This window comes from Stegastes partitus, unplaced genomic scaffold (genome assembly GCF_000690725.1).
Source record: "Stegastes partitus isolate 25-593 unplaced genomic scaffold, Stegastes_partitus-1.0.2 Scaffold1928, whole genome shotgun sequence".
Classification (NCBI taxonomy): Eukaryota; Metazoa; Chordata; class Actinopteri; family Pomacentridae; genus Stegastes; species Stegastes partitus.
In genome coordinates this window covers 96,899-106,668 of record NW_007579659.1, presented here as the reverse complement: position 1 = coordinate 106,668, position 9,770 = coordinate 96,899, and the positions used below count along the sequence as shown (strand labels likewise).

At 40.2% G+C, this 9,770-nt stretch overlaps 1 protein-coding gene across 1 annotated transcript in view; it reads left to right on the top strand.

Moving 5' to 3' along the window:
- LOC103373220 (nebulette) overlaps positions 1-9,770 on the top strand; it is a 39,702-nt gene that overhangs the window by 13,821 nt on the left and 16,111 nt on the right. Inside the window, exons 10-17 of the mRNA XM_008303062.1 lie at positions 412-522; positions 2,522-2,632; positions 4,349-4,450; positions 5,495-5,599; positions 5,701-5,814; positions 7,825-7,929; positions 9,392-9,496; positions 9,579-9,686. Of these exons, the coding sequence (XP_008301284.1) occupies positions 412-522; positions 2,522-2,632; positions 4,349-4,450; positions 5,495-5,599; positions 5,701-5,814; positions 7,825-7,929; positions 9,392-9,496; positions 9,579-9,686 (861 nt within the window). The remainder of the gene's footprint in view (positions 1-411; positions 523-2,521; positions 2,633-4,348; positions 4,451-5,494; positions 5,600-5,700; positions 5,815-7,824; positions 7,930-9,391; positions 9,497-9,578; positions 9,687-9,770) is intronic.

Below are 9,770 nucleotides of genomic sequence, written 5' to 3'. Positions count from 1 at the left end.
TTTGATGTGTGTTTGGGCTCATTGTCTGGTTGGAACATCCAACTGTGTCCAAGATCAACCTTCTGCTGATGGTTTGAGGTTTTCCTGAACAACGTGGAGGTGATCCTCCTTCCATTTACTTTGTGTAAAGCTCCAATTTCAGAGCATGATGCTGCCACCTCCGTGCTTGGTGGTAGGTTTGGTGTTCTTGGGGTTAAAGGCCTCACCTTCTCTCCTCCAGACATGTTTCTGCTCAGTTTTTGTTCCATCTGATCAGAACTTTCCTCCTCCTTGATTTATATTTCTAAAAGCGAACCAACTAATATATTGAAATGCTAATTAAAACTGATACTTGCTAACAGGAGTTGGTGGCGCATGTCGCTGTGCTTCCTTTAACGTCACAGTTTGATGGCGTTGTGTTTTGTGTTGCAGAAGTCCTACAGGGATGAAGGTAAGAAGGAGGCCGGCTGCAGCCTGTACGCTCAGATGCCCCAAACCATCGAGACCGTCTTCGCCAAGGAGCTGACCAAGACGCAGAGCGACGTGAGTTTGATGTGACCATCGCTGTAGTGGGATGGAAATCACGTTTATCATCTGTTTAACCAACTGAACCCCTAAACCACCTGGCAGGTCTTTTAAAAATGCCAGATTGCACAATTTGTCAGAAAGAATTGTCAAATTATACTCACCAAAAATATCGCAGTTAGTCATATCTGATAACAATTTGCCAAAAATAAACTGTAAGAAAACAAGTATTTAGTGCAGCTGAGACATAAAACCACTAAAACGAGCCTCAAGATGACATAAACGAGGCAAAACTGACAAAACCAAGATGTCAGCACAATGACAGGCAGATAAAACCATCCCAACGATACACAAAGCGACAGAAACAGGAAGCCAGACTGACAAAAACAAGACGAGTGCACAATGTTCTGTTTTCTGCAGGTTTATTTTTGAATGAGACGTAGAATAAATATTTTATTACCAATGCTCGACCAGAAGAAGTTAACCACAAACAATTTGTGGTACGATCTACATCTTCTTTGGTGCGCAGTTCAGAAAACCCTCAATTCCAGACTTTGATGAGCAAGCAGCCGATTTAAATGTGTCTAACATGTCGCTAACATCTGAATTTAAAGCTTTGGGTCTTGATAATCTGCAGACATGCTTCCCTGAGACATAGCAGGTTACACATGAGGGTGATAGTTTGGTGTCAGTCGGCCCCGGAGGCAGAAAATCAAAGCTGTGGGTAAACTGGGACACCGGCGTGATGCTTTTCTGGTTCCATGTCTGTTGACCGAGCAATGCGACGCTAACTGGAGCGTATAACCACCGACACGACCCGGCCGTCTGCAAAACGCTGAAAGAGCTGAGGACCAGGAACATTATCATCCAGCAGACTGTTAAATGTGATTGTTACCTACATTACCCAAGAAAAAAACAGGACTTCAGGCACCAGCAGACTCTTTAAATGTGTGATTTATAGATATGCACGCTTGACAGTAAAAATCATACCATTTTTATTTTATTTAAATCAGCAAATAATATTGTTATTTCACAGAAAGATGTTGGTATTTGAAAGAAAAATTATATATATTAAGGATTAAAAAATGGTACACAATTATTTATCAAATTTCATTAAATTAACCCTAAAAAATAAACCAAAACTGTAAATATTCTGTATTTTCTTTTACATAATTTGGCTAAAAAAAAATCTTTCTTTCTTTCTTTTTATTTCCTGTAATTAAATCAGTAAGTAGAAATATGTTTACAGCTATTTATCATTATTTGAAATAAAAATATGTATATTAAAAATTTTAAAGTTAGGGTTTAAAAAATATACATACAATTTTTACTGTGTTTAAATAATTGAAATATCAATATCTTACTTTTGTTGTTAATTGATTTTTTTTAAAGCATATTGAAGTTTTTTGTTTTTTTTTTAATTGGGGGGAAAATTATGGAAATCAGTTTTTAAAAAAATGAGCAAATTTTGCCTTTTTTGTAAAATTATATACAAAATACAATAATGTACGTACAGATAGATGATAGATAGATTTTTTTTTACTGTATTAAAATCATTGAATTTCATTATTGTGCAGATATTTGTTGTTATGCAAAAGAAAAGCATGAAAAAATGTAAACATTCAGAAAATGTTATGAGATTTAGGGTGTAAAAAATTTCAGATTGAGCCTTTTTTTGTATGAATAAAATGGAATTCACGCCTTACCAACGAAAAGAAGTGAATGCTGTGTATAAATACAGGCATCGTACGCTGTGGCTGAGTCGGATTTGCAGCCGATTTGTTCTGTGGCCCGTTTGAGCTTCTGCTGCTGTGAGTCGTTCATTTTCACATTTGGAAGCAGCTCGTCGTATTTTTAGGCCAACGAGCTGAATTAGTCATCAGATATTTTCTCCCTCGATCCATCACGCCGCCGTTTCTTCCTCATCTCTTCTCCTTTCAGATCCTTATCCCTTCAGTATTTCCCCCTCAGGCTCGTCTCACGCCCTTTTTCCTTTGCTCCCTCTCGCCGCCTGCAGAAGTTCTACAAGGAGAAGTTCAACCGGGAGAAGGGCAAGTCGAGCTACGCCAACATGAAGACGCTGCCGGAGGTGGACCACGCCATGGAGGTCAACAAGAACCAGAGCGAAGTAAATAAACACACTCGCTGCTGGTTTAAATCACCTGTAGCTTCTCGGTTCAGCAAAGCCAATGAAAATGGGAATAACTCTAAACCAAGTTGGACAGTTTGTTCCAGTTCTGAGACATTTAAGGCAGTTTTTGGAGGATTTTTGGGCACGTTTACGGCCATCTTGGACAAATACTAAGTCATTTTGGTCAAGAGTTATTCATGCTTCCAAAAACCACAGACAAGACCATCATTTTAGACCAATTTTGAATCATTTTAGGATAAGTTCTAGTCATTTTTGCCTCACTTTAAACAAGTTTGGGGTACTCTTGGACAAAAATATTGCACCAGTTTTCAGTCATTCAGGACTAGTTTGAGTGAATCTGGACAGTTTTTTGAGTCATTGGAGACGAGTTTTGAAAAATTCTGCACACGTTTGAAGTAATCTTGGAATGCCTTTGGTACATTCTGGACAGAGTCATTTTGGATCAGACTTTGGGTCATTTTGGACAAACTGAGTCATTCATGCGTCCCAAAAATACAGACAAGAATCATTTTCATTCAGTTTTAAATCATTCACGACAAGTTGTAGTAATTTTTGATTCACTTTAAGCAAGTTTGAAGTAATCTTGGACAGGTTTTGAGTCAAATTGGACAAATTCTGAGCAAAGTTGCACAAGTTTACCGTCATTTTCAACAAATTGTAAGTCACTGAAAAAGTGTTCCATTGGTTTTGGGTTGTTTTGGACAAGTTTAAGTCATTCATGCTCCCAAACACCACATGAGACATTTTCAGACATTTTGGACAGTTCATGAATTTTGCACAACTTGAAAGTAATCTTGGACAACTTTAGAGTCATTTTGGACAAATTTTGAACAGTTTTGAGTTTTGAGTTTCCACGAATTCAGTCATTCTAGAAAAGTTCTGACAAGTTTTGTTACGTTTTGGAGACATGGAGACAAGATAAGGTAAAAGTCACTTTTCAGTCATTTTGGACACGTTTTACTCGTTTTGGACAATTTTTGAATCATTGTGGTCATTTTGGACCAGTTTGGGGTCATTTTGGACAAATATTGAGCCATATTGGACAAATTTTAGTCATTTTGCACCATTTTGAGTAAGTTTGAAGTAATTATTGACAGTTTTTTAGTCATTTTGTACCAATTTTCGAGTCACTTTGGACAGTTCTTGGATCAGTTTGGACAAGACTCAAGCCATTTTGTAAAAGTTATTTATCCTCCCAGTGAACACAGACAAGACACAAGTGGTTTTGGAGAAATTTTGATTCATTGTGGACCAATGTCAAGTTGTTGATGACAGGTTTTGAATATTTTGGAAAGGTTTTGAGTCGTTCTGGACATTTTTTTGAGTCATTTTGGGCAGATTTTGAGTAATTTGGACAGAACTAGTCATTCTGGACAAAACTTTAAGTAATTTAAAATAAATGAGTGATTTTGAGTTATTCTGCAGAAACAAAAAAAAAAAGAAAGATAATGTGCCTCTGCAGACTGGTGTTGGTTTAGTGTTGTTCTTATTCTTCTTATTGTTTTTGAAGCTTTGCGTGACCGAGCAGCTCCAGTACTCACATTACTGGGCTGCTGAGACCTTACTCCTCTTCATGAACTCCCTGTTGTTGAATCTGTTTTATCAGTGGTTCTCATAAAACAGTTTTGTCTGATTCTGTTGGTTAAAATTCACCGCACTGTTGTGGTGTTTGTGTTTCTAACTGCCTCCCAGGTCGGCTACAGAAAAGGCAAAGAGGAGCTCCATCACTACAGCTCGGCGCCGGACAGACCCGACATCGTGAACGCCACCAACGCTGCCAAACTGGCCAGCGACGTGAGTCCACGTGTGCCTTGTTTTTTCTTTGCATGAACATGTAGCCTCGTTCCATCCAACACTGATTTCCATGACGACAGTCCTGTTCAGCAGCTGTTCTCTGAGCAGAGATGCTGATTAATTATAGAAAACGTTCTGCTGCTAACACTGAGCTGTTGTTATGTAAGAGTGTTCTGCAAGGTTCAGCTTCATGCAGAGTGTGTGTGAGAGTGGGTTTGTGTGTATGTCTGTCTTTGTGAGGACCAATCTGGGGCTAAAAAATAAAGCCAGCATGGAAGTGGAATGAAAAAAACTGTTGTTCCTCGAATGTCCCCTCGAGGCTTCAAAAGCGAGTCAGTCCCCAAAGACTTTACAACAAGAAACAGGAATGTGTCCAAAATCACCTAAATTTGTTTAAAGTGCAAAAATGTGTCCAAAATTATTTAAAAACTGCCCAAACTGACTTGATACCTGTCCAAAATTTGTTAAAACACCTGTCCAGAATGATTCTGAACTTGCCCAGGATGACTCAGCATTTGTTTAGGGTGAACACAATTTGTGAAAAATGACCAAAACTTTGTCCAAAATACCTAAAACTTACTCACAGTGACCTAAAACTTGTTCAAAATGACTTAAAAGTTGTCCCAGGTGACCAAAACTTTGCTAAAATTGCTAAAACTTGTCCAAAGTTATTCAAAAACTATCCAGAGTGATTTGATATTTGTCCAAAATGAGTTACAAACTGGCCGCAGTTAATCAGTGGCTTATCCAAGGTTACCTAAACTTGTTCAGAATGATTAGAAATGTATCTAAAATAACCAACACTAAAAAACATGACTAAAGCATGACTCAGCATTTGTCCACAGCGACTCAAAATTTGTCCAAAATGACAAATACTTCCCCAATAATGAATATAACTTGTCTAAAGTGACTTAAAATGTGTCCAAAATAGGTCAAAATTTGTCCAAAATGACAAGAAATCTGTTTAAAAGCATAAAAAATGTGTGTGTTAAAGTTGACCAAAACTTTTCGAATATGACTCAGAATCTGTCCAAAATTGCACAGGTGGCCTATAAGAGTAACACCAAGCAGACCGTTTACAGCGACGGATCTCTCCTGGACAGGACCGACATCCAGCACGCCAAAGAGGTTTCCAAGCTGGCCAGCCAGGTAACACACAGCTGACCAGTCAGGACAGATCAGCAGCACGGGGTCGAAAATACTCAAATTCAAGTGTCAGTAATGTTTCCTCTTCTCTCTTTGTGCTGCAGGTGAAGTATAAGGAGAGCTTTGACCGAAATTTAAAGGGCCAGAAACCTCGTTACAACCCGCTGGACTGCCTCTCATTCAAACACTCACAAGCCGCTGCTGCTTTGGCCAGTCAGGTGAGTGAATCCTGTGCTCATGTGATCTGTCTCTCAGAGTTTTAGGTTCGATCTGTCACGTGTGTTCGTGATTTGATTTTTCCAACAACAGTCCTAAGAATGCAAACATGTCTTCACAATACGGAAAAGTCCTCATAATCCAGGACAGTCCTCATAATCCAGGACAGTCCTCATAATCCAGGACAGTCCACACAGTGCAGACCAGTCCTCACAATAGAGGAATGTTGCCATATTACAGGATGCTTGGCCTCCGAACTCTGAATTATCTGTGGGATGTCCTGGAAACCCCACCTCATCATTTCCAGGACTTCAAGGATCTGGAGCTGGTTTTAATGTTGTGACTGATCAGCTGTGTAGCTGCACAAACAGAACGAAGGCACAGTTTCAGCTGAAAACATTTGGTTGTGTTTTTATCGCCCCCTCCTGACGTATTTATTTATTTATCCATATATTCAGATTGTTTATTCCTCCAGTTCACCTGGAGGCATTTTGTTTTCTGTTCAGTCGCTGAGATGAAAACGAGTCCGAGAGGAACTAACTGTGTGTGTGTGTGTGTGTGTGTGTGTGTGTGTGTGTGTGTGTGGTTCACTTCGACACACACTCTCAAATTCAGTCTGTTGTGTGGGCGTAACCATGGCAACCTTTCTAAGGCAAATGGAGAGGGATTGTGGGATGAAAGCTGGAGAAGTTGAAGAGCTTACACTCACACACACGTGCACACACACGTGCACACACACGTGTACACACACACACTTGCACGTTGGTCTCTCTATAGTTGGGAGGACAGGCAGTGACACAAGGCTCTCGTCAACCTCTCACCCTAAACTCAGCCTAAACCTGGTCCTAACCTGAATTCTAAAACTGAACCATGACTCCTTTGGAGGTCTTTCCTAAAGTGAGATTCTCAGAAAGGCTCCCATAGTAATAAATAATCCATAAAGGTTCTATCTATCTATCCATCATCTATACACCGCTTCATCCTCACCAGGGTCATGGGGGGGGGAGTCTATCCCAGCTGACTCAGGGTGAAGGCAGGTTCACCTGGACAGGTAACCAGTCTATCACAGGGCTACACTTAGAGACAGACAACCAAGCACACTCACATTCACACCTACGGACAATTTAGAATCACCAATTAACCTCAGCATGTTTCTGGACTGTGGGAGGAAGCCGGAGAACCCGGAGAGAACCCACGCTGCACGGGGAGAACATGGAGACTCCACGCAGAAAGATCCCGGGTGTCCTCACTGGGATGCGAACCGGCGACCTTCCAGCTGTGAGGCCACGGTGCTAACCACTGATCCACCTGCAGCCCTCTATGCAGAACAGTCCTTACAATATCAAAATGTCCTCACAAAGATGGTTTACCACTAAAATTTGTCACTACAAACATGGAGAGGCAAGTGCACACACATCTACACACACACACACACACACATCTACACACATGGCAGCACAAATGAATTCCCAAACGCTCTCACACATACATGCAGATGCACACAAACAGGCCACGGTTGGGTTTTCGTCCGGCTGCTGCCCACACAGCCACAGAGGAGAGCGACTCCACTTTGCAGCGTTGCGTAACAGCTTGTTGTGCTGAACGCTGCCCGGTGTTCAGGAACGCTGCACGTTCAGCCAGAGCTGCTTCTCACAAAGGCTTCACTTTGAGCATCCTGATGCACAGACACGTCTCTGAATGCAGGTTTCTAGCAGGAGAGTTTGTTTGGTTACAGATGATATCTAGTCGTCTATCTGAGCCTGCAAAAAAGAATTCATTTACATCGCAACTGCAAAAACAAACAAACAAACAAACAAACAAACAGGTTAAATCTGTAAATCACGTCCACATAAAGCATCTTTATTCCTACAAGTAGTAATTAGATCCTTTACAATCAGCGACTGTCAGATTAAAATGTGATTATCTTCAGGATTAATCGTTACTTACAGCTTTTGAACATTTGCATCACAGGCAAACCTTCAGCCCCACCATGTTTTTTTTCTGTCCTCCAGGTGAAGTACAAAACCAACCAGAACCAGAGACCAGAAGGTTCTGCGGACCTGCCGAACCTGCTGCAGCTGGAACACGTTCTACACGCCAGCAAGCTCCAGAGCAACGTAGGCCTCACACGTTACACACAAAGGTGGTGCCACGCGTACAGTGCAGTGAGAAAAAAATTTAAAAACTAAAAAGAAACAGCTCATGACTGTTTGATGAAGAGCTGTAGCCTTCAAAATAAAAGTCTCAAATAGGCTTTCACAGGAGGGTCTGTTCACCTCTAATCATCACATTTTAAGAACAGTTTTCCTCTGATTTGCCTGAAGCTTTTATAGCATAAAATATGGATATTTGTTAAGATATTTCTAAAGTTTTAGCTTGATGTATCAAATGCTCTCTGAGATTAAAGTTTTATTGTAAACTGACCTACTTTCAACACGTTTGTTTGCACATCGAGATTTGCATCTGTTTGAAGCACAATATCTTGGGGACTGCTAAAGATAAAAATAAATCTGATAGTTGTTTGTTACAACGCGTCACATTGCTGTTTTATAAGATACAAAGTTGTACTCTTCAAAATAAAAGTCCTATAGAGGGTCTTGTATAGGATCATTCTTTCTGAAATCAGCATATTTTTTAAACAAATTCTGCTCAACCATTTCAGATCTGCCTGGGATCTTATTTATTTAGGTATTTTTGATATTTCTTAAGACATTTCTGATTTTGTTTTAGCTTGATGTATGAAATACTTCCTGAGATAAATCTTTTTTTTGTTATTGCCCATTGATCCACATTCAGCATGTGTTTTTTTTCCTCACAGTGTAATTTGATTCTGTTTTAACAACACTATGTCAGGAACTATTAAAGATAAAGACCTGGAATTTTCTGGTTAAAGCACATTACATCACTTTTTTATTACAAGATATAAAGCCACACCCTTCAAAATAAAAGTCCTCTACAGCTCACTCCATCTGAAATGTGCACATTTTTAGAACGATTTCTCTCTGATTTGCCTGAAAATGTTATAGCATAAAATATGGATATTTGTTAAGATATTTATGAAGTTTTAGTTTGATGTGTCAAAAAGAAATTTATCACGTTTTATCACAAATTGAAACTTGAAGCTAGAATTGAACGACAATATCTGAGAAACTATTAAAGATAAAAGCCTTAAATGTTCACTGTTGTTTCTCATCGTGTCACTGATTTAAACGGCACAATACTGGATAAGTAGATCAAACTGTCTGCGAGTTGAAATATGGAGACAAAACAATGGAAGCCGTCGTGAAAAGTCCCAGTTTTAAGCTCAGATTAACAGATAAACCGACGACGCTGAAGTCAACTAGTGACGTTATCTGAGCCACACGTGGCTGCATGTCACAAACAACACAGAACAAAACAGATGAGATAGTTTTAATGTGAAATACTTGGTTGAAAGGGAAGTTAATTTTCCAGAATTTTTGTATTGAGCAGTTTTACCACAAAAACCAAAGTTTCAGAATGGCTCTCCAAACATAACTGGCTTTTTTTTTTTGTTTTAATTTGAGTCTTTATTTCCGTGTTGCTGTCATATTGGACCAGGTGGAGTATAAGAAGAAGTACGAGCAGACCAAGGCCCAGCACCACGCCGCCGAGGACACGGCCGAACAGCTCCACCACAAGGAGAACGCCGTGCTGCACAGCCAGGTGAGGCTCACGCTGATGCTGCTTCTTGGTGGTCTGCAGCTGCTGTCGGTGGGCTGATGCGCCGCTGTGCTGGCTGTTTCAGGTGAAGTACCGGCAGGAGTACGAGAGGAGCAAAGGGCGCTCTCAGATGGAGTTTGCAGACACTCAGACGTACAAGGTTTCCAAAGAAGCTCAGAAGATGCAGAGCGAGGTACGACGTTGTGTTAAAGGTGTTCAAGTATCGGCTCTAAATGTCGACGTTTTCATGTCTTCTGGCCTCTAAAAATCATTTACA